This window comes from Spea bombifrons, chromosome 13 (assembly GCF_027358695.1).
Source record: "Spea bombifrons isolate aSpeBom1 chromosome 13, aSpeBom1.2.pri, whole genome shotgun sequence".
Classification (NCBI taxonomy): domain Eukaryota; kingdom Metazoa; phylum Chordata; class Amphibia; order Anura; family Pelobatidae; genus Spea; species Spea bombifrons.
Genome location: NC_071099.1, coordinates 4,333,202 through 4,358,064, shown reverse-complemented (window position 1 = coordinate 4,358,064; position 24,863 = coordinate 4,333,202). Strand labels below are relative to the sequence as shown.

Here is a 24,863-nt window from a genome sequence, read left to right as displayed (position 1 = left end):
ATGGTCATTTATGCTTTGTGTTAAAATGTCAGGAACGTTGGCAGTTTTATACACCCTTCTTCTTTCCCCGCCTTACTGTAACTATCTCCTGCCTATGTTGTAGTCCTCTTACACACATCTGTCTGGCCTCTTTCACACATTGTCTGCTCATGGTTGCCCCTCTTTCCTTCACTTTTGAAATCCTTCTTCTCATTTTATCCCCGTGTTGTGCAGTGAATTTAAGTCTTTGTCAACCTTTTGAAAAGTTTGAGTCGGAAAAATGAATCTTACACTTATCTTCTGCACCTACAGCGCACCACCCAGTGTGACGCAAATCAAAGTGCTCCTAGCACATTCTTCGGGGGAGAGCTTGTTCCTGGGCACAGAGGGGGGTACGGTGTTCACGTTGGCGTTACCATCCCTGCAGGTTCTGGAAGAGAAAACTATCGGGCATGAGGCAGCCCTCCAGAGGTAAGAAGAATGAGCACTTCCCTGAAATGCAACATTGTCTTCTCTTGTGGTGTTTAGCAATCCCATTTTTTTTTTTTTTTTTTTTGTTTCCCTTTTTTCCTTCTCAACTTTAATGTGTGTGCCTGAAGCCGAACTGTTTTATTACCAAATGTTCTTCCATGCAGTCTTCCGGATGAATACACCAACAGACGACCGTTTGAATCGGTTGAGGCCTTGCAAGAAAACCCCAAGAACCAAGACCAACTCCTGATTGGTTACAGCCGTGGCCTAATGATGGTGTGGGATACGAGAATGGGACGTGCTGTACGACACTTCTTAGGCACACAGGTAACTGCCGAAGATCTCTGTCCTTAACCAATTATTCTATACAGCACTGAATGTTGGCTATTGCCAAATTACTCCATTAAAAAAAATTTTTTTTAGCAACTGGAGAATGTTTTCTGGTGCCGTGATGGAAAACACATAATCAGCTGTCACAATGACGGAGGATACAGGCAGTGGACAGAATCTGGTGAGAGGATACAGGAATCGCCCATTGAGAACAAGGTGCCGTATGGTGAGTAAAGTGGAAAACTGTTATTCAAGATGGGGGGGTGGGGGATAAGTTGTATTTTTATTTTAATGTGTGTGTGTGTGTGTGTGTGTATATATGTATACATATATGTGTGTGTGTGTATATATATATATATATATATAATTTTTTTTTTCCAGGTCCCTTTCGCTGCAAAGCAATTTGTAAAATAGGCTGGCATATGACACGCAGAGGGTGAGTGAGCTCACAAGCTGTACTTTTTTTTTTTTTTCAAACTTCTTTTTATTTAAAGTTTTTTTCTTTTTTATGTTTTCTTTGGTTCGTCACGATAAGGATACAGAAAGAAAGAAGGGGGGGTCATAAAAAATAAATGAAATAAAATGCAGTGTCAGATCCATGGTAAATTTCAAATGACAAACATATTCACACAGTACATGTGAAAGGGTACAGAGCCAACACAATAGGAATGTCGTATAATAAATATAAGTAAGAATGTGTATAAGTTGAGGATATGTAGCAAAAAGAACGAAAAGCATGAGTAGTCCTCATCATTTGAGGAGAATGACATGGTATCAAGTAGAGGTCCACAAAGAGGAGGTGAGATGGTAATGTGTGTGTCAGCCATATGGGTAGGTACAGAGGTACTCGTCGTGAGGTGAATATGACATTATGTATCCATAGACGTGCACAAGCTGTACTTTTATCATAGATTTAAACTGGATTTGATTTGAACAAGAGTATTTCACAATTTAAAGGTTTTCTTCTGAAAATACTTTGGTAGGTCAAGACTTGACTCCCACTCGGACCCATGCACTTAATATCTGGGCATTGTGTACTTAATTGCTCTGCCACTTCAGTATTTTGGGTCCAGTGAACAGCACCTTACGGTATATTGTCTTTAAACTTGCATGTTTTTCTCATTTTGCGTGGAGTAGATGTGATAATCCTTAAGAGATAGTGGTTAGCGTGAGGCAGAACGTTGGGCAGTTTGATCACTGTTTTCTTAATGGAGGGTTTTTAATCTTATGTTGATTTCAATAACTTGCTTTTCAATGCTGGTGGTTTTGGTTGTCTTCCTCACTGTGAACCACTGAAAGTAGTTAGAGCTATTGGTTAAGGTTTTTGAATAAGTTCAGTCTTGCGCGGTCTAAACCTAGTCTCATCTAGATGTAAAGTGATATGGTGTCAGATTGCAGTTTGCTTAATTCTGTACAACATACCCAGTATGACCCCCCCCATTGTATAATATTGTTTAGCGTCTGCTTGCATTAATGAACTGTCCTTTTTAAAAGTGGATCTGAGGGATAATCTGTCAAGGTTATTACACATGTAAAACTTCAGCCTTCCCACCATGTATGATGTATTTGATCCCCTACAGGTCACCATATATTGTGTTCCAAGGTGGAATGCCCATGGCTAGTTACGGGGATCGGCACAGTATATCTGTCGTCCATGGTAACCAACAGACCGCATTTGATTTCACCTCGCGGATCATTGACCATATTGTGATTGGAAACCCTGATCCATCAGCAGGTTGGCATACTTCTGGCACATGGGTAATACAAAGAGCATATGTTAATTCCTGGCCATGGACTCTCCAATTAGCGGGTTGTGGGAATGTGCACATGAACCATACAAGATATGGGCCACATATATAGGAATCTATTTCAATTTAAGGGGAATCTATTTTCAATTTAAGGGGACCTCGTGGCTACTAACTTAAGCAAGTATTCAGTAGAAATGACTGCTGATGTCTAATCTGTGTACATAGGTGTGATTTGTGCAATCTCCTAAAGATATAATTCATCCAGTCCTTGTTTGAATGTTAATATAACTTTTTTGTTATGATTGGGGGAATTCCTGTTCAATAGCATAACTCCTGTACTGTTCCCTACAGAATATGATGAACCACGGGCTTTGCTGGTGTTGGCAGAAGAAGAACTGGTGGCAATTGACCTGCAGACTCCTGGTTGGCCAGTAATCCAGTGTCCATACCTTGTGTCACTTCATTGCTCAGCCATCACCTGCTCCTATCACATATCTTCTATCCCCCTGAAGCTGTGGGAGAGGATTATCAGCGCTGGCAGGAAGCAGAACACCCACTATTCCGGCATGGTAAGGGTTAAGCTGAAGTTGAGACTTCATGTGGCTGTTTTTTCACTGTAATTTTTTACAAAAGTGTAGCATGTTTTATTAAAGTATAGTTTTTATAGTATGGCTTGGTGTGTGTGTGTGTGTGTGTGTAATAATAATAATATGTATATGTATGTATGTGTTTGTGTGTGTATATGTATGTTGTTCATGTTCCAATAGGAGCGCCTAAATCAAACCATCAGGCTTAATGTTAGATCCGATACTACTTTCTGGATCCAGGCGACCCTAGCGTAGACCGATGTTTAGTTGAAATTGGCTGAAAGACTGTAACTGCTCTCCGTCATATTACCGTAACAAACAGACTGGGCTGCTAAATCAGTTGTCTGTGTTTCAAATAGAAGGTGTGAGAGTAATGGCTGTATATGACAATGCAATTGAACGGGATCTTGAGTAACTAATATAAATAACATTAACTATTTGCTTGATGGAAATGTTTTTGTTTTTTTTATTTTGTTTTTCATTTTAAGTAGGAATAACTCAAGATTTTGCTATTTGCTAACTACATGAAATTTGTATGTCTACCTCAACTGAGGGGGGCAGTAGAGGTAGACAAAAAAAATCCCTGTCTCTTGATCACTATATAATGACGAATCAATCATGATTCAATTAGTCATATGAACTACTATGTAAATGCCCTTGATTTCTAACAAACATTGATCTGAATTTCCCCGTAATGCTCCATGCAATCTTTGCGGTTGACAGGCACCTGACATTGAGTCAATTGCTTTACTTGTTTTTTTCTCTGTTACCCCTTTAAATACTTTCTGCTCGCTTTCTTTCCAAATATGCAACTTGCAGAAAATTGCAAATCTATGGGTGACTTTCTTGATATAAGAAATTCCCATGAAAAGGGTGAGAAATGGTGAACTGTACATGCAAATGTTCTAGTCTGAGATCATGAGGGTGCTTGTAGAGGACACTTAAAGTCCTTTAATTTCTAGTTGACCTTTTTATATTTTATGGGTTAAATTTGAAACACTGGCTAGTCTTCTGTTGGATTCTAGCTATAAGCATGTGTTTTTAATTGTTTGATGCCTTATCTCTTAATTCTTTATTCTATCAATACAGCCATGGCCGGTTGATGGCGGTGTAATATTGGCGCCACCTCCACCACAGAGAGACCTGCTTCTTACAGGGTTAGTAACGCAATTATTGTTTCAATTGTAAAGTGCATCAGTTATACAAAGTTATCGAGGGGCAAGTGCAAACAAAAGATCACAAGCAAGTCATTCGTAAAGTAAATATAAAACTAAAAATCTCATTCTAGTACGGTTGGGGTTTCCTGCTTACTATAGCTTGCATCTAAAGAGTATATGAAACCATTTGATAGGAAAATAGATGTATTGCATAAAGGTTTATACCGGTATATTAAAGAGTCTAAACTTTATTTTCATGGTCATGCAAAGAGATGTATGCATACATGTACACGTTAATGGGGTGGTAATGGGTGCATTGATTTATTTTATTAGGTCAAGTCTGGTTAGTAAGTAAGGCAAGTATGTAAAAGGTCTTCAGCAAAGGAAAGCAAAATATTTGGTGCCCATATCCGATCTATACAATGGTTTGTGTGAGGTGTGGATTAGCTGTGGTCTAGTGGCTCCATGATGGCATGGGGTGTGTAAAAAGGACTTGATGAAAGGTTTATGTAGTAGAAATTGTGTGTGTGTGTGTGTGTGTGTGTGTTGGGGAGGGGACAGTGTTAAATATCATCCTGTAGCTGGTTTACAAAAACAAATTCCAAAGTGGGATAGGATAACTCCTGCTACATTATTTTTCATTCATTGTTCAACGACTTAATTAGGCATGAAGACGGCACTGTGCGGTTCTGGGATGCGTCTGGTGTGTGTCTGCAGCTGATGTATAAGATGAGCACAGTGGGGGTCTTTCAAACCGATTCTGACCATAATGATAACCTCAACCCTCATGGAGAGGAAGAGTGGCCCCCACTTAGAAAAGTAAGTGACTTTATTTTCCCATCGTCCTTTCGAGTAGGTTTTGTTTTATGACATATGTGCCATGCTTTTGTATGTTCCTCTGCAGTATCTATTTTTTTGTTTATTTAGTCTACCTCCATATTCTTTAGTATCTTTTACTTCTGTATGCCTTTGATCTGGTGGCATTGTTTGAAAGTCTCAAATCTTATCGTGCTTGTCAAGGTTGGCTCGTTTGACCCATACAGTGACGACCCCCGGCTTGGAGTGCAGAAACTTTACTTGTGTAAATACAGTGGCTACCTGTCTGTTGCTGGGACTGCTGGGCAGGTGAGGATTATATATTGGGATCACCTCTTTGCCAGTCAAGCAGTTTGTAACTCTGCAATGCTTGTTTTCTGTGTGTGGGGTGGGGGGGGTTATGATCTAGATAATAAACACCTCCTCAGCACGAGTGGTTGGGACCTCTTCATTCCAAAGTTTAAAGGGCTAAGACACATTAGCACAGGCCCTCAAGGTTATATGAATTGTTTTTCCCCCTCTGTATTTGTAGCATATTTTCTATGTTCTTTTCCATCCACTACAGGTTCTAGTTCTAGAGTTGAACGATGAGGCTGCAGAGCAAGTGGTTGAGAACACCGTAGTGAATCTTTTACAGGAGCAAGAAGGTTATCGTTGGAAAGGCCATGAGCAGCTACGTGCCCGTACGGACTCCATCCGCTTTCCTCCGGGATTTCAGCCATTCTGTTTGGTGCAGTGCCAGCCGCCTGCTGTCGTGACGTCGCTAGCGCTGCACTCTGAGTGGAGACTGCTTGCTTTTGGCACCAGTCATGGCTTTGGCCTTTACGACTATCAGCAGAAACGCCAAGTGATGGTCAAGTAGGTGCCTGCCTCAGTACAGCAATCTTGTATCAAGCCATATATTGACCTAAAATTATATATGGGAGATGGCAAGCCCCAAGTATCACAGTAATATCTGAAGTGTATTTTCATCAATTGTTTTCTACGCACAATCGCCTCTTTACATTTTTACTAAATTTCTTCTTGTCGAGCTTCTATAGACTGCATTATCCACTACTTAAACTAGGCACCTCTGGGTATTCTGGAAGGCGTTTTACAGCAGTCCTCTGAATCACTTTTTTGCTTTCTCATTCATTAAAACTTGCATTGTAATTTTTTCTGCAGGTGCACGCTGCATGCGAGTGATCAACTGGCATTGGAGGGGCCCCTATCGCGAGTAAAGTCACTAAAGAAATCTCTGCGTCAGTCCTTCCGTCGCATCCGAAGAAGCCAGGTTAACAAACGAAGAGCAGGAACTGACAGCAAAGTGAGAACGTTTGAGTTGGGCACTTCGTGTTTTGTTGCAGCTTGGCTTCCTCATAAGATCTCATTTACTCAATGGTTTCCACTGGTCGCCGACCATTAATAAAATGAGATTATTTTAGAGTTCCAGTCTACTGGTTTGGTGCATTGTTTTTCATCTCGGAACTTTCATAATTTTATTCCATGTGTTGTAACTTGTTTCTACCGGAGGTTTTAGTTACTGATGCCCCAATGTCCCTGGATTATCTCAGGTGCAGGAGGCTAATGCCCGCTTTGAACAGGAAGCCCTGCAGGACATGGAATTGGCACCTGTGCAGAGAAGGATTGAGGCTCGCTCAGCAGAGGATTCCTTTACTGGATTTGTCCGCACTCTGTACTTTGCAGACACCTTCCTGCGAGACAGTGAGTTATATTGACTTGGGACTGAAAGTATGCCTATTTCCCATTGTAAAACTGTTTTCTCATTTTGCTTATTTATTGCTATATGACTTTACATAGGTAGAACATTATGAGTAACTAACGATGCCCTAACGATATTACATGTGCACTGATAGATACACTATATGGTCACGTCCTAATTACTGAATTTGGGTTTCAATCAGACGGTTATCACAGGTGTATAAAATCCAGCACTTAGCCATGCAGTTGGTATTTACAAACATTTGTGGGGAAAGAAATGGGTCGTTCTAAAAAGCTCAGTGAATTCAAGGATGGTACTGTGAAAGGATGCAATGTTTGCAATAAATCAACTTGTGAAACGTCATACCTGTTAGATATTCCACAGTCAACTTTCCCACAGAAACCCTCCGAAATTTAGTGGAAGCTGTTATAGTAAAGGGGTGTGTGTGTATGTGTGTGTGTGTGTGTGTGGTGCACACTACATATTAATGTCTATGTATGTAGATTGCATTGTCATAAAAGTCCCTGTTTGGTGTAATGGTCCGGTGTCGCAGTACTTTGTATCTGTTCTTCCTATAGCGGGAGTTATTACATCTGAGCTTTAATCTTTACTCTTCTACTAATTTATTGCTGTTGTGTTTTTGTCAGGCTCCAGACACTGTCCTTCTCTATGGGCAGGCACAAATGGTGGCACGGTGTACGCATTTTCTCTGCGGGTGCCTCCTACAGAACGTCGGATGGAGGAAGTTGTGTCTGCAGCACAAGGTGAGGTGATGTTGACTGAATTTATAATAAAACTTCCTGTGTTGTGTGTGCGCATGGTGAATATTCTGTTCTCTTATTCTATGGTTTCTTCTGTGCAATTACATTCTGACCCTCTAGCCATTTTTATTTAATTTTCACATTATTTTGCTTTCAGTCAAAGAGATCCAACTTATGCATCGGGCACCGGTGGTTGGTATTCTTATTCTGGATGGTCACAGTGTTCCCCTTCCAGAGCCATTGGAAGCAGCTCATGACCTCTCAAAGAGCCCAGATATGCAGGGCAGCCACCAGCTGCTCGTCTTGTCTGAAGAACAGTTCAAGGTAGGATAAAGGACCTTGTGAGCTAGTTCATCAAATTGAGAGATGGTAGACGCGGGCCTCATGTTTAATCATGTCCACAGATCTTCACACTGCCAAAAGTAAGCAGCAAATTGAAGCTGAAATTGACTGCTACAGAAGGGTGTCGAGTGCGTAAAGCAGCAGTATGCACTTTTAGTAGCTCTCGAGCAGAGGATCACACAGAGAACCACTTGACTGTGCTTACAAACCTTGGTGACATACAGGTGGTATCTCTGCCCCATCTGAAGCCACAGGTCCGATACGACTGCATTCGCAAAGAGGATGTGAGTGGCATTGCATCCTGTGTCTTCACAAAACAAGGACAAGGTTAGTGTGTAGGTTTTGTGAGCACTACCTGCTAAGTCTCTATTCAACCAGTTCCCCCCCCCCACATGCTCTTTTCATGACCCTACTCTGTGTGACCACGTGCTCTGGTATGTTCTGCCTCGCATCTCTAAATACAATTTGCAAAAAATATTGACTAGGCTTTAAAACTGTATTCAATCAAACTATTGGATTACTGCCAACAAAAAAACCCTTATATGCTGGCCATTTTAAAGGGGACGTTCCATGCAAAAAAAATACAGTGCTATATAGAGTGATGTTAAGCAAGCACTTGGTCTTCTATCACTGCAAACCTAGAGTGTGCCATTCTGGTGATATTCTCGGTTGCTTTTCCTGCCTAAAGAATACACTGAGCTGATTCTTTGTGGTAATTAAGTCTGTTCTTCAATGGACTTTCATTAATGAGTGTGCAGCTGGATTATTGACAATAATCCAGTCTCATTTTTCATCTGATACTAGTGTTCCAAGCATGGGTCTCCTTAAGGAAGGCCCGTATACATCTTGAATTCCTAATAAATCATGTATTTTTTTTTTTTATGCCCACTCTTTAGGATTTTATCTGATCTCTCCCTCTGAACTGGAACGTTTCTCGCTGTCAACATGTTGGCTGATTGCACCTCGTTGTAGGGTGGATCCACCACAGGATCTGCACAGTGGTCAACACCCGCGAGGTAGTAATGAATGTCATCTTGAAAGATCCAGGTATGAAGAAAGTCTTAGAGTGTAAGCAAGGGACTCTTTAGAACATACTGCAATTCCTAAAATGCATTACTGTTTTTATTTTCTGTACAGACAATCTAATTGGGATGATGAAGACACCGAGGGTAAGGGAAAAAAAAGTGTAACCAAACCATTATATATATATTACAGTAATTATAATATTCCTGCTGTGTATTCACTTCCAGGTATTCACTTTTCTGTGACCCTGGAGAAATAAGTCACAAAGTGAGAATATTGTTCATTCACTGCCATGTCAGATATTCACTTCTAGTTAAAGAAATAGCCAACCAGGAGCTATCGTGATATAGGACCATATATCTGCCAATACTGAGCATTATGGGTGTTGTAAGATCTGGGGAGCTACCGTATTTGCTCGATTATAAGACGACCCCCAAATCTGAATATTAATTTAGGAAAAAAGCCTGAATATAAGACGACCCCATAGGAAAAAAGTTTTACCAGTAAATGTTAATTCATGTAAACTATTTTTTTTATAAAAGCTATGATTGAGAAAAATATTTTGGTTTTATTTCCTTCTATTTTCCAACCTGCCCCCCCCCCAGTTATGCACATCTGCCCCAGAAATGCCTTATACCCCCTACATGCCACTGTGCCCCATGATATGCCTTTTGACCCCCTATGTGCCACTCTGCCTCCAGAAATGCCTTATACCCCTATATGTCACTCTGGCATTAAGGGGGTTAAAAGGCATATTATGGGGCAGAGTGGCATATAGGGAGGTTTAAGGCATTTCGGGAGGCAGAGTGGCGTATAGAGAGTTAAAAAGGCATTTCGGGAGGCAGAGTGGCATTAAGGGGGTTAAAGGGCATTTCATAGAACACTCTGCCTCCAGAAATGCCTTATGCCCCCCCATTTAACCCTCCCTCCTCCAACCTTACCGGTGCTTCTGACTCCCCTGTCATGCAGCCGGGGCAGCGTGTAGATGTCTACACCGGTGTAGATGTAGACCGGTGCGGGGAATTCTCTCTGACAGTCGGAAGGTCTGCGCAATGGACGCAGAGAACCCCCGCTGCTAACCACACCTCCTTCCGGCTGCAGCGTAAGTTGTCTACGCGATTCACATAGAGAATGTGAATCCAGATCAGCTGCGGGGGATCTGGATCTTGGTTGTCTCATAGTCAGACCTATTTGAGGTCTGATTATAAGACGAGGGGTATTTTTCAGAGCATTTGCTCTGGGGAAAAAAACCTTGTCTTATAATCTAGCAAATACGGTACTTACTAGTTGCTTTCTGACCTTTGTTGCATTAAACAGAAAGTTGCACCATCATATCGTATGATAAAACACCTTATCAGTACCAAATGTGATTTGCAGGAGATAAAGTAGTGCCAGCTTCAGAGGGCTCATAGATGCATTAACAAGTTTTGGAAAATCCTTGCTTAGACCCCCTGAGTCTAGACAAAGGTGTGAGGTGGCCTGTGTTTTTTTGTGATCCTAAAAAAGGGTTTCCTTTAACCCAAAAATTTAAGTTACACTCCTCTTTTCATATACATGCGCACTAGCTTTTTCTGGAGCCTAAAACAATCGATTTGCTCTATAAACACACAAAAAAAAACACCTTCACACATGCACAGATAATATACATTTTGGGGGGCTTGTCATTGCTTGCAGGAGGACCTTGGCATATTGTGATATGCAACTGTTGTTCCTTGATTCTATCACAGCAAGCTGTAGTAATGTTCACAATCGCCTTCCAGCTGACTTTAAGTGTAATACATGTGCAATGTTATTTCATTTGCAACTGGCAGCCGGACATATGATCTTACATTGTGTGAAGTATTCAGCCGGTATATTGTTTATATAAGATTACTAAATTTTTATTTATATAAGCTCTTTTTCAGGGGTGGAGTATAAAATTAACTATATGAAATGGACTATAAGGTGAACCAACTGGTAGAGAAGGACAGGGTATTGCTGATCTGAGCTTACGCTCCATTAGGGGGTTGAAAATACCCTTTCTAAGTAATACAGCTGTAGTTCTATGTAAACCCTAAATAGTTTATTCCAGATCAGAGATGTAAAGTGTCCGGAAATTTTGAATCCATCAAAAAAAAATTGAGGAAAAAAAAATGTGGAGTGGAGTAGCTTTCCAAATGTAAAATGTTATTGTTACACTGGGAACATGAAATGCAGTGTGTATATAGAAGTGTCATGCCTGGAATAAAAGTACATCTTATTCAGTAAATAATAAACTAAATTTGCTTTTTAAAAACTTTATTTTTTGTTGCAAATGGAACAAGGTCTGTATGTGTTAAGAACATTTCAACTATACAATATAACAGGTAACCCCCCCCCTTTCCCTCAAATGCAACAAAATAAATGAAGAACCCATCAACGCAAAAAACAAAAGCTCTCTAATCCTTCTCCATGAATTGGACGGAGAGAGCGATCAAAATTGGCCAATCAGATTTGCACCTTAGCACCAATTGCGAAACTTAACTGGCACTATTTGTGCCAGGCGGATGTGGACACATTGCATCTTTCATTAAGGTCTTAATGTTTGAATGCCATGTCAAAAAGAAATGTATCATTGTAAAAGAAGATATTCCACACCATTTTGTTTACATTTTTCCGGACCCCCCCCCCCCCAAAAAAAAAGGCTTTGGATGATATCCTCCTCCCATGAATCAATACCCTGTTTTATACATGCCAATATTGTTTTGGCCTTTGCAGCTGCTGCTTGGCATTGTGCACTGTTAACAAGTCTGTTCACAATTTTCTTCTTTTGTTTTTTTTCCTTCCAGGTGAAGGAACCTGTATAATCATTTTAGGGTGTTTTTTAGAGGATTGTATAGTATGTAATTTAGTCTTCTAGGCTGATATAGCTATACATTTATTTTTCTTTATGCGCCCCTTTTGCTAGTCTTCTCAGATCACTCCCAAGTAATCCTGTCCTATTATGCTTAAGACCTTTAGTTTACTCTGTAGTTTGCAGTTATGACACATTGCTACGTTACTGTTGCAAGCAAGTGACCGTGTGTTACTTTATATTTCTCTCAGCACAAAGGACCAGAGGAGCACTAATGGAGCATGCATTGCTGAATGATGAAAGTGAGTATTTGTGTCTCTTTATTCACACATCTAAGCATGTCCGATAGCATGTGGTACTGTGAGCAAATTAATAAACTGATTTCTCCGTAAAGTAGGCAGTGTGATCGTTGCCAAAGGAGACCCATACGTTGTTTCATAAAGCATTTTTAAGTGATAGTATAGAAATCATGACCGTGGTTAAATTGTCCAGTGAAAGAGCTATTAAGTCTTTAGAGAGCAGAAACCTGTGATGATACTCCAAGCATTACAATCTGTTGTAAGCAGAAAGTAAATCTATAAATCATGAGGAACTTTAAAGGGACAGGTAATCTTCGTGACCCCCTGAAGAATACATATTAAAGTACCGAGTTCTACATGAAGCAGCCAGTCTGTGAATGAGAAGAGCTTCTGATGATGATTATTGATGTAACATAATATAGTATACAGATGTTATAATACCTTTAGTGAGTCAGCAGGGTGAGATAGTCACACAATTTATTTTAAATCTTGGTATCTCACATAATAGTATATGAGTAGTGCCACGTTTGGTTTCAGACATGACACACTACCTAATTTGTACAATGTATTTCTCCGTTGGGTGTCCTGAGAAATGCGACGTTAATAGTGGTGCGTCTACCTTGATACCTTCATATGTTGAGATATTGTTTATAAGGTGTTCCTTCTTTACGTCCCCTTTATGTCCTAGAATTGGATATGTTTTGGATATTTTTCTTTATTGAATGGCATTGCAGGAGTAAAATAGGTTTATATGTATAACTGTCGTGATGCTATTCAGTCATGCTGTGTTGTTCAGTCTGTGATGGAAAATCCAATCTGCCACTTCCAAATTTTTTAAACTTGTTTCTTCCCTCTCTCAGAGATGCTGAAAGAGATCCAGAACACCCTAGAAGGATCACGAATGTAAGTCTCCTATGTATCTGGCACTGAGACCTGTTTATGGATCATGTGCGCCTTAGTAAAAGATTACTTTATCAGCATGCTCCTCTTGTTTTACAGAAGCTTCAATGAAAGAAATTCCAGACAAATCAGTGTAGGAAGACTCAGTAACGGTGCAGGTATGGAAACCGATATCCATTAGTTAGGAACTTAAGAGGTCAGTGTAATGTCCTATTAAGGGAAACGGGGGGGATTGTGCAGAATCATTCATTTGCAAGACGTTCAAACGGTAATTTAAATGGGACAGTGGGCCGTCCAATGCTTTAAAGTGTAAAAGATGGCTGGAGTATGCCTGAATTGGCTTATTCTAATAGATATTGTGTGTGATTATATCATTTTGTAGCTTCTGAGAATAATTCTTGAGGGGATTGTGTTTCTCTTGACCAACCCACCAAGTGTGCACTAGCTACAGGCTTACATATATTAGTAAGTTAAGTAGAAGTATTATTAAACAGTCATCTACCGACGCCAGACAAGCCAGAAAGCTTGTTTTTCCCTCAGAAATCTCATGGTGCTGCCACAACCACAAGGGATTCTGGGTAGGCGCATGCAAATAAGGTCAACAATTATCACCTTTTGCCTCTATATCCACTTTATACATGGATCCCTTGAGAGTAATACCCGCTGTATAACAGCCTTTAGTAAGTTAGGATATCCTATCTGCCACTTGGACAGAGCACTGTCTTCCAGTACAAAGGCTAGTATGAAATTGGTGTGTAGGCTTCACCAGTTGAACTTGAGTTGACACCCCATGTGTCTAATCATTGGTGATTTATCCCCCCCCACACACACACGTTTTGTTATTATGGCCAATGCCTGGACGATGTGGTCTTGGAAGTGACCATAATATCTCCCAGTGTAAACATCTGTAAAAGTGGTACAGTCTAACCATGTCTGGTAGAGGACTATTTGCAAATCTAACACTTTTTTTCCTTTCTACTCTAAAGCTGAATGAAATGCCTGCCAGCGTCCTTCCGACAGCTTGGGAACCAAGCTCAGTGCCATTACACTACAATATTTGGAGCCGAGCACAATGCAATACATTTTTCTGGAGCTTGGACTTTTTTTAGTGGGCAATATGCCCATGCTGCACACAAGTCTTTACCCGTTTGTGTGGGAAATTGTTTTAAGTTATGAATCTTAATTGCCTTACTGATTGTGTGCGCAGCACCCCCAATGAAAAGTGAAAGTTTTATTACCATGGTTTTTGTTCTTAATTGTCAATTATGGTTTTTAAAGATTTGAAATATTTTGCATTTTATTGGAGTATTTTAGCATCAGTGTTTTATATGATGTATGAGGCAGAATGCACAACCATGACAGATCCCAGGACCCATTCTATATTTGGGCTACCTTAGTCTATTTTTGTAAGAAACGAGTTTTGTTCTGGAGGTATCTGTGGCCAATAAAAAAACATCTGTTTCTCATTGTGTACTTTCTCCTTCTTACATCTGAAATCAATGTGGAAAATATGAAAATGAAATTGCAACCTACTACAGATCACTCAGAAGTAAGATTGAAATCCTGAAGTGCTCTGCCCTGCTTGATGTTGCTTCTCTGTAGGAGGATTTACACAGAATGGGGGAGTGGGCAGGCACGTGGCAATATGAATTGGGGGGGGGTGACAAATGAAACATATAATAAATGGTAACTCCCTAGGGGAAAGAAACTACTCAGGAGGAGGAGTTAGGAATATTTGTAGACGACAGTGCACAATGCCAGGCAGCAGCTGCAAAGGCAATACAATATTGGCATGTATAAAACAGGGTATTGATTCACGGGAGGGGGATATCTTGCCTTAGCTTGAATATGTGGTGCGGTTCTGGGCACCATTCCTGAAAAAGGACATTATGGAACTTGAAAAACTGCAAAGGAGGGCTTCACATGGGATTGGAAGATATTGGTTATGAAGAGACTAAAAAAGTCCACATACACTAGAAAAATGGCATCTTAGAGGAGATATTACAACATTGTATGAATATGTGCAGGGTCAATATAAAGGGCTTTCAGTAATCTAATTAACAAAAATGTACACAGAACAATAGAGATCATCCTCTGAGATGGAAAGTGAATATTTCATACACAACAAAGGGGTTCCTTACAGTAAGGACAAAAAAGGTGTGGAATTCACTGCAAAAAGAGGTGGTGCTATCAAATGGATGCCTCAAAAAGGTTCTGTGTTTGTTTGTTAAGCAGAGCATACTGGGCTATAATACAAATAAACATTAATATTGTAGAGATCCAAGGAAAACTCCAATATATAATAATATTAATTCTAATAAGAATCAAGCATTCTCCGATCTGAGTGCGGGAAATTCTTTCTTTCTGGGCAGGCCCTGTGAAATCAAAATGAATACAAACAATTTTATAAATAGAATAGTTAGGAGTTGTATTTAGGAGAAAAGTATAGTTAAAATGATACCATTTATTGGCTAACTGAGAGTTTGATTGCGAGCTTTCGAGACCAAGTTGTTAGGTCCCTTCCTCAGGCATTAATGAAGCTAACACAGACTTATCTAAATATCGAGTTGTATTTAGTACAGTTTAGAACAGCACCTTCAAAGTAAACATCCACGACAGCTCTCTATAAGGAGTGTCAGCGTCCAAAGGTAACTTTAACAATGTCAAATGACCTAACTGCACTCCACTTGTAACGACACCGCACCCTTTAATTACTGTCTCTTGTTACTCATTAACCTTCTCTGCTTCAGGGCAAACGGTTTTAAGTGAAACATGTTTTCTAACATCTGTGTACCGTATCATCTGTCAGGACGCAGGTAAATGAACAAGGAAGCTATCTGCTGTGATCTGGATCTGCCATTAACATACACTGGAGAGTGTAAATACTGTATTTAGTTGCATTCGACACTATTACGTTGCGAAGGATCCCTGAGTATTCTCTGTTGATGTGTTTACATTCTATATTCATACATAAGAGTCATTCAGCTGGGTGTATTTATGTGGCTATCTTTATGGGCTTGAACTTTATTATAGGAACCCAATGTGTCAAACATAAAATTTAGTAGACCTTCCACCCTGAATATTTTTGAGGACGCTCGCAAAGGACTACTTATAGATGACTTTCCATGATATTTAATATAGGTGCATCTGTGTAGACTTCAGCCCTGTAGTCCCCTCGACTGAGGGATCTCTTAACTAGAGTACGGTATAACATGTAAGATTCGAGTCTCCATGTAACTGAAAATGGAGCAGCTTCTTGGCACCTTGTTTAATTATACACAATACAAAATTATACAACGTACATATTTCAACTCTTACATTTGCAGAACGGCTTTCACACATTTGACCTAGGTGAAAATCATAGCTCGATGCTTTTCAGTACTTAATGCTTATTTACCATCCATAAGAGCGTTTTTGGTCTCATCATAACATCTTTACCTGTCTCTATTTCTCTTAAAAGGTAATGTTGCTGCAATTAACTGGGGGGAAAACACTGAAATCCTGTCGGTAAGGAGCATCTTTAAACATGCCTCTTTGCATACACTCTACTTTCAGTTGGCAATAGGCAAATATCAGGCTATGTCCGGTGCTGTAATAATGACATGAAATTAAATGAAATACAAATCAAACTAGGCATCATGGTCAAATGTAATCACCTATAGTGCAAGATGCTACTATAAAGATTATATTTACAGGGATGCCAAGCCTTTCTTACCATTACATGGTGGTGTCTTTGTTCAAGTAACCTTTTCACATTCACTGTTGGTTTCTAAAACAAATCATGTATGTTTCATCCTAAGGGGTAAGTAATCCACATTTGGGATATATTACCGTATTTGCGCGATTATAAGATGACCCTGATTATAAGACGACCCACCACAATTTGAATATTAATTTAGGGGGGGAAAAAGCCTGAAGACTACACTATAGGAAAACAGTTGTACTAGTAAACATTGATTCAAATGTAAACCATTTTTTCATATTTAATAAAAACGGATGGAGAAAAATGCATTTTTGTTTTTTATTTCCTTTTATTTGTCAACCTGCCCCCCCGTTATGCACATCTGCCCATAGTAATGCACATCTGCCCCCCAGATATGCCATATACCCCCTTATATGCCGCTCTGCCCCTCAGAATTACCAGTGCATCCCGAGACTTGACCCCCCCCCGTGCTTCAGACTCCCTGGTGTCTAGTGGGGCAGCCGATGGACGTCTGCGCGATGCGGTGGACTGAGTACCGGAAGATCTTGTGCTCCATTGTAAAAGCTCAGCGGAAGTGCCGGGCAGGAAGCGGAGGTTGTCTGCACGCATCACGCAGACGCTCACCGGTCTGAGGGGATCCTCTGGCAGCTGATGAATGTTTGCGCTATGTGTGGAGACAACCTCCGCCTCTGCCCGACTCTTCCACTAGGGCTTCTATGATGGAGCACTGGAAGATCATGGCAGAAGGCTTGCAGGAGAGCTGTGTTTCAAGATTCCCAATAAGCTTCTACAGGAACAGCTCGATTGGCTCTGTATAATGCATACTTTAATCAGTGAGATATCTCCAAAGTCTCCAAATTAGCATGCAAAAATGGCATGCTAATGTGGCATCACAAGCAAAGCAGGGAGAGAGTCAGCAGGGCTGCCATCAGAAATGTTGAGGTCCCTTACAGAACAAATGGTCTGGCCCCCCTCCACACCACCAGGATTTTCTTTCCTACTCATCATTTTTGGTGGGAAAGATGGCACAGGCAGGCTGTTTATTACCAGACATTACATACACACACAGTGCATTTCTTACGTGGGGCTGGCTGCTGCTTACACTGAGCTCTGCATGAAGAGGAATTCAGCCAGTCAGGAGGGCTGAGACCTTCTCCCCTCACAGCTCTCATTCTAGAACAAGGCCACCAAACTATAAAGTTTGTACCCCTGATGGTGACCCTGAGAGTCATACATCTATTCATTTTTACTGTCAATGACATATGGGATACATCATAGGCACAGCAAAGTTCCCAGAAAATCATTTTCTGTAGTGTAAATTACTGCTAATCTACTCCATTCACACTGTTCAAGAGACACTCCTGGGCATATCCAGCCGATGGCTGCACATTCTAGCACCTGATCTGCCACTTGATTCGATGAGTATGGTGCAATGTCAGCTAGTGATCCACTGGAAATTTGCCAGGGTGCCGGGTGGCAACTGCATCCTGTTTATATGCAATTCAACGGCTGCCATACACGAATTTGGTTGCGGATGAGTATAACACCATTTTCCAAATGTTCCTGCAACTCAAGGATTCAAAACAAACAATCTTGTGAAATAAATGTAATTAACCGTGTGTTGTTTGCTACTTTTGTAACTTCGTATCTTGATTTAAGGACTGAATTGCAATGGCTTTACTCTATGGAAATTAATCTTAATTAATAGCCAAGAGACATGCCTGCATGCTGAGCGTTCCCTTACACCGAGTACTAGTCTGGAGTTTATTTGATATCTCTCAAATAAATCATGAAACTTTTGATAGATTAAAAAGAAACTGCCACCTACACAACTGTCCACTTAAATTATCAAAACCTTAGCTTGTATTGTTTTCCTTTGAAATCGATGTAATAATGAAGATATGTTGTAAGTAAATGGCTATTTTACCACAGTAAAGCTAAATTCAGTTAACAACGGTGGGAAAAACTAATTGCAATTATTGCTTGACCTCACAAGCCGTGCCCTTATCTTGACCTTCTACACATGTCAGATTGGGTTTAATTAAACGAGAGGAATAAACTAATAGGGAAGCATAAGCATACTGATTCCAAGAACAGGTCGTTACCATAGATACATGCTTTTCTATCCAATACCTTAATTGGTTGATTCAACAACCACAGGTGATCCCTGTATGTCTTAATCAATCAATTAACAATGTACCTTTATTAAAGTTTTACCTTGGGGCTGTTGGTTTACTACGTTTTGTGGGTCAATATGGTTAGTTTAGTGGGCCAGGCTGTGGTGTGTTTGCTGGCTGCAATGGTGGCATCTTGTGAGGATCTGGTAAGCAATAGGTTTTATAATTTGTTGTGGTTTAGTAATTTCCCAATAATGTATGTCTTTGGCGCTGGACATGATTTAACTTGTGCTGTCATGAATGTTGGGCAAAAAGTACAGGCTTATGGTATGGAACAAATGGCAGCTCTCCAGTGAGCCCCCTTGGTTGCTAGCTACTATATGTGTACCAAGGCTGGAATGTTAATGGAGGAAGGAATCTTTCTAAGAGGGGGTTTTCAATACCAAAAATGAGGTCCAGTGTTTTTTTATTTTATTTTAAATGTATTTATTTTTTGATGTATAAGCATGTCCTGTTTCTTAGCAGCATGAAGAGAATTGCAATTTGACCGGTGTGTGGGTAAATACTCTTGGATCGGTTCTTACCCTGTCGGTGGAGGGTCCCAAGTTGAGTGGTTCCTTTAAATCATCTGTGGAGACCTCTTTGGGAGCAGCAGGAGAAGAAATGATTGGGAAGGTGGTGGGCGTTGTTGGAGAAGGTGTGCAACCAGTTTTTGCAATGTCTGTGAGCTGGAGTGGAGGTGAGTTGGTAGGATTTACATTGCTGGCAAAAAGACTTCAAGTATAATTGTGCTGCTAGTTTGTGTTGGGTTTACTTCTTTAGATCTCCCTAAAGGGAGTGTTGGCATCATCTGTTTTCAATACTGTCAAGTTTCTTCAACAAGTTGGAATATACCAGCCCCGTGTAGTGCATAGTTCAATGAATGAGGCAATCTCCCTAATTTAACTGCATTATATACAGTAGCTCAAGCTCTTCCTGCTGCAGAAGATCTTTGGGACTAACACTTTGTAATGCATAGTGAAGTTAAGGCTGTGAAATTGTCACTTTTGTAAATAGGCCCAACATGCCTTAATCCTATTGTGCATAGACTAAAGTCATGTCATTAATATTAAGACATAATGCTTTGCCAAGTAATGTGTACCCTGTTTCCATTTCAATACCTGCAGGTTCAGTAAGTACTTGGGCTGGCCAGTGTTTCCAGGGATTACACCATTCTATTCTAAAGACAACATGGCTCCTAAGGTCAAAAGTTGGCACGGAAGACAAAAACTGGAAAGCAACAAGGTAAATAACACAAAGTACTTTGCATCAATAACTACGTTTTGTAGTGGTCTATTTTGCCCATTACCTCTAACAGGGCTTGATGAATCTTTCTATTTGTATATGTATTCTAGCCCCTGTGATAGTACATTTTGGTTTTTCCCTCCCCTTTGCAGGATTGGAGAAGACACATTTCACCCCCAGAAACCACATAGCTCGGACTGAGATGATGACTATGATAAATAAACTTTTGGCCTGTGTAGTATTTATAGTGTGTTTTTTTTTTTTTTTTTTGTTACCCCCCCCCATTTCCTTTTAAAAGGTCTAATTGCCAATTTCTGGAAGGTAGTGCACCCTTTTTATACCTAATGAGACCTATGGAAGTCTCTGTGGCCTAGTGGTTTTCCAATTCTCTAGGTAAGCATGTCTAACTGTATCATGAATGACATCCAGGGCAGGTCATTATTTTTGTGTTGATACATATTAGACAGAAGGCAGACTATGCCTTGTGGATGGTAAATGGTTTCACTTGTTTGGGTTGGATGTTGACCAACTAATACCACAAGAAAAGGAAAATGGTTAGGCAAGGTGTCTCCCTAAAGTATTCTTTTTTTAATATGACATTTGTTTCATCTTTCTGCTTCTAATTAGTAAGGTGGTACAAGGTCCTCTGTTTGACTCCAGGCTCAGTTAATTAGTATTGAAACTTGAGTTCCTACAGTCGTTTTACAGGACAAAAAGCCCATTATTTATTTACAGCTGGCGTTTGCAACCCTTGTTACATTGTTTAGATATATTATCTTTTCAGCTCGCCTTCCCTTCAATGGAATCTTGTTTTGAACTGCTCTATAGGCAGTATACACCACTTCCCATTAAAAATAATGGATTCAAATAGATGTGTATATAATCGATCGGCACAAATATTCAACAAAATGTCGAGTGTACTACTTGCGTTACGGTTATGTTTTTAAAATGGGGGTTATCAATATTTTTGACTACGATTAAGTGAGAGAAGAAAAGCTCTTTTGGCCTTAGAGTTCTGGGTGTAATAAGTGGGTTCTACAAGCACTGGTGGTCTGGTACCTGCAGGTATATGCACAGCATGGGTGGGTTTTTCTTCACAATACTTATTTTTGTGGATGCACAGAATTTTTTTAATTCTGTAAATCACTGAAAAGGCCATTGTGGAACTGGCTTCCCTGAATATTCTTGGCCTTTTCAGTGATTTCAAATTGTACTGCAACACTCTAACTTGGGTAGTGCAACCCAGAGAGACTCTAAGATTTTGGGGAACCCGGTTTCTGCCATGGCCCTTACAGCTAGCTAGGGTAACATCTAACCTGTTTTCCAGGACACATGTAATGTTTGCATTGTTGATCATTCTTTACAACATAAACTACTGCACTACAGTATGATCATTTGGTTGCCTTCCACATGTTTATACTTTCCATATAGTGGAGTTGGTTACGTTACATGTGCTGGTCAGCAATATCTGAAAATATGTCCTAGATACGATCCATGTGGCCACCCTAAATCTAGCCCTGGGAATGTCAACCGGCGTTGCATAGCTGGCTTTGTAGCTTCACCGCAAGTGACTAGCTACCTGTTTGGCTATCTTACCTCTACCTAAAGGTTATGTAGGCTGAGATATTAAATACATGGTAAATATTTGTACTGTTTAATGCCTTCATATCATCTGATATCCATCTATGATTGATATCTACACTGCTACTCACCCCAGATCTGTGTTTTTGTTAAGGTTTTCCTTGGCTGTGTCTGGTTTTGTGAATACTTGACAGGGGTGAAATTTATGAAGCAAATTTAATTTAGGGTACTTAAGGAAAAAATCTTCTTAAATGAAACATTTAATTATTTTGAAAGGAAGAGGTGTTGAAATACTCGCTGATTACATAAAAAAAAAAAAAAAAAAAACCCAGCACAAGTTGAAAAACTGTTCTCATGTAATATGAGGCTTTTTCAGCGTTGCATGCATACACCTGCTATATTACATAATCCGTACCGTTCTTTCTAACCACTTGTATTTGCCACTGATCTCCCAGCTACTAGCTTAATAATGCATGTGTTCTGTTAGAGCACGGCAGAAAGACCTTTAGGTGAAGGATGCTGCTGGACCAGTGCAAGTGAGTTCTTATCTGCTTGTTTTGTCACATAAGCTGTTTTAGTGGTATAGGCTGTATTTACACAAAGGGAAATATTTGATCTGATAATGATATATATCATTATTAATGTTAATATACTTTAATCGGGGCAATGGAGTAAAACATTTATTTGCCTGGCAAATGGCTTGATGATCTGGCAACAACCGCTGTAGAAATTGAAAGTTCTTGTAAGAAAATTAACCTTGTTGTGAATGAATAAAATAGCAATTCTTCAATGGTGTTTTACATTTTTGTTCTGTAAGTGGAACACCACCTTTAATCGAAGTAGATTATAATACTGAGGTTATAAAGGGAAATGGGTGTCTGCATGCATGCTTCAGGCGTTCTAAGAATATGTACTTTTTTTTTTTCTTTTCTGTATACGAGGGCTTACATGCTGATGCGGATTTGAAGCTTTATCCTTTAAGTTGCCTTTGTATGTCTTACACGCTGTTGATGACAGCTGATACTAAAGGGAATGATTTGAGTGTGCACTAATCGAATGATCAGAAGCTGAAATGCTTGAGTAACTATTTAAACTTAAAGATATGTACATTTGACTAAGAAGCAGAAAAATAAACTAACTGTGGCTAGCGTTTGCAAGTCTATCTGCATATTTAGATTCTGTTATACTCTAGTGTTTCAGCTATCTAGTGTATGATCTTGAGTCAATCATTATCTCATACCTGAAATGGTTGAAATTGCAAGGTTTATGAGTCAATTATTTTGACTTAAAGAAACAAGACTTACAATAAACACACACTCCTATATTCCTACAGAGGTATCCCTATATACTGGTATAATATAGACACATAAATTATTTCCTCCTGTAGCTGCAGTAACCACGATTCTTGTTTTCCTTAAAGCAGAGAGCTAAGAAGCTTCCCCTGACTGTAACATGACTACAAAAATTATTATTTTATTGGTTGGTCATCCTACATGATAGGAAGTAGGCTGCAAGAAGCTGACTGTCATCACTCATGCCCATAATAGTCTGTGTGTCTACAAATACACCTGCAACAGGAAAGGGTCCCCATTTGATCTCCCACATTACCCAGCACTAGTATCAAATAACTTAATAAAGTCACTGTCAAAATATTTTGTAAAAGATAAAAATAAAAGGGAAACCGTTCCCTGTAACAAGTTTGGGGGGGGGGGGTGTCTTCGTAATGTATAGTGCAGTGTGTATGCATCCCTGTGCGTCTGACAGGAATAGAAAACACTTCCAGCGTATTACCTTCAAACAACATTGTTTGAAGGTTATCCATCACCATCTCCTCATGTAGCTCAAGCACTTTTAGCTCCTGCCCAATAATCAGAGAAATAGCAGTGGACCAAAGAGAACTGACTAGGCTATGGTGTCCTGGTAATGAACACAAAGTCTATCATGAAGCACAGGGGAGGTGGGACATACATGACCCAAGCATTTAGATCACGGACTCTCCTCCAAAATGGTCTAACACGTTAATTCCCACCAGAGGTGGATAAAGGAGCCCTTAGACCTATGGCAGACCTATGTACATAGTAGGTATCTTATAATCATTCTCTTGAATCTTGGTGGCAAGTGAACAAGAATGGTCTAAGGTGCTAGAGATATGGGCTCCTTTTAGAATGTCTTTACACTTACCCATGAAATTCTGAGAGGGGAAAGCCACTCTTCAAGGAGGAGTTTGTAGAGGACCCGGATGCCAATAGAGGGATGCTTATTTCTAGATATATTCTCTCAAATTGGGTTAGTTCCCTCAATTCCCAATGCCGACATGGAAGCACCCTAAAACAATGAGAGATCTGTGCGAAATGAAACCTTTCCAGGCTCTTAGGGTGCAACTCTAGAGTCAGCTGCTGCAGGAAAACCGCCACTCCCACGAGTCAATGCAAGAAATTTTAATTGGGAAGGGCATCTGCAAGAAATCCAATGATCCTCTTTCCTACCTGCCAGGACAACCACCAGACGGGGAGGAATCAAATTCAGAAACTATTCATGGATACAAAGCCAATTGCACTTGCAGATATTCCCATGGCAAGCAGCCAGAGAGGCATGGCCCAATGGGAAAGTGCAGAGCATACATTGGAAGATTTGTATAATTGATTTCAGTAAGGAGACAAACGATGAGTACTCTTGTTTTGGGAAGCTGTAATCTTGGACAAACCTTGAGTATTTGTGTAGGGAGCCAGTTTTAGAGAATGGCCTCTTTCCAGCTCTAGTGTACAGCAGACCAATGAGAGTGAAACAAGTATCCCTGTACACTCAATTTTGAGTAGAAAAACAACAGGGAACCCTATAGAGGACTGCAGCAAACAGAGGTCACTAGAAGCTACACAGAAGATGGATCCAGAATCATACTAACCAGGAATCAGTAACACAACAGATTCAGGAACCTTAATTAGTCAGACATAGCCAGAGGGTTAGCAACCAGGAAATAGCAATGTAGCGGAATCAGGAGCTCTGATCAGAGCCAGGTGGGCCAGGAGTACACAACAGGGAATTCAGATAAGGTTAGGGAAGTGAATTGGATGCTGCTTGAACAACCATGTAGACTGCTAGGTAGCTAGTGAAGCACAAATAACTGAGCATCTAGAGTGAGGTGCTAGTCTACTAGTTGGCTGGTGTAATGAGTTGGTTGCAGGTGTGGAAGTTAAATGTCTGAACCAGTCCAATAGCCTGGTGCAGAAGTAAGTTTCAGAACTCTGACAGAC

At 40.2% G+C, this 24,863-nt stretch overlaps 2 protein-coding genes across 2 annotated transcripts in view; both read left to right on the top strand.

Annotated features, from left to right (window-relative positions):
* The window catches only part of LLGL2 (LLGL scribble cell polarity complex component 2), a 28,133-nt gene extending 13,740 nt beyond the window's left edge, over positions 1 to 14,393 (top strand). Inside the window, exons 6-26 of the mRNA XM_053453501.1 lie at positions 292 to 450; positions 615 to 777; positions 874 to 1,006; positions 1,162 to 1,216; positions 2,361 to 2,515; positions 2,880 to 3,097; positions 4,205 to 4,272; positions 4,938 to 5,091; positions 5,293 to 5,397; positions 5,654 to 5,946; positions 6,253 to 6,394; positions 6,642 to 6,792; positions 7,438 to 7,554; positions 7,709 to 7,875; positions 7,956 to 8,220; positions 8,790 to 8,940; positions 9,031 to 9,062; positions 11,980 to 12,030; positions 12,888 to 12,930; positions 13,027 to 13,085; positions 13,914 to 14,393. Of these exons, the coding sequence (XP_053309476.1) occupies positions 292 to 450; positions 615 to 777; positions 874 to 1,006; positions 1,162 to 1,216; positions 2,361 to 2,515; positions 2,880 to 3,097; positions 4,205 to 4,272; positions 4,938 to 5,091; positions 5,293 to 5,397; positions 5,654 to 5,946; positions 6,253 to 6,394; positions 6,642 to 6,792; positions 7,438 to 7,554; positions 7,709 to 7,875; positions 7,956 to 8,220; positions 8,790 to 8,940; positions 9,031 to 9,062; positions 11,980 to 12,030; positions 12,888 to 12,930; positions 13,027 to 13,085; positions 13,914 to 13,921 (2,689 nt within the window). The 3' untranslated portion in view covers positions 13,922 to 14,393. The remainder of the gene's footprint in view (positions 1 to 291; positions 451 to 614; positions 778 to 873; positions 1,007 to 1,161; positions 1,217 to 2,360; positions 2,516 to 2,879; positions 3,098 to 4,204; positions 4,273 to 4,937; positions 5,092 to 5,292; positions 5,398 to 5,653; positions 5,947 to 6,252; positions 6,395 to 6,641; positions 6,793 to 7,437; positions 7,555 to 7,708; positions 7,876 to 7,955; positions 8,221 to 8,789; positions 8,941 to 9,030; positions 9,063 to 11,979; positions 12,031 to 12,887; positions 12,931 to 13,026; positions 13,086 to 13,913) is intronic.
* Positions 14,394 to 18,884: 4,491 nt separating this feature from the next.
* Positions 18,885 to 20,287, top strand: LOC128471808 (avidin-like). The gene is made up of 4 exons (XM_053453783.1): positions 18,885 to 18,953; positions 19,270 to 19,486; positions 19,914 to 20,031; positions 20,184 to 20,287. Exons 1-4 carry the CDS (start codon positions 18,885 to 18,887, stop codon positions 20,230 to 20,232), a joined length of 453 nt encoding a protein of 150 aa, XP_053309758.1. The 3' UTR covers positions 20,233 to 20,287.
* The last annotated feature ends 4,576 nt before the right edge of the window (positions 20,288 to 24,863 follow it).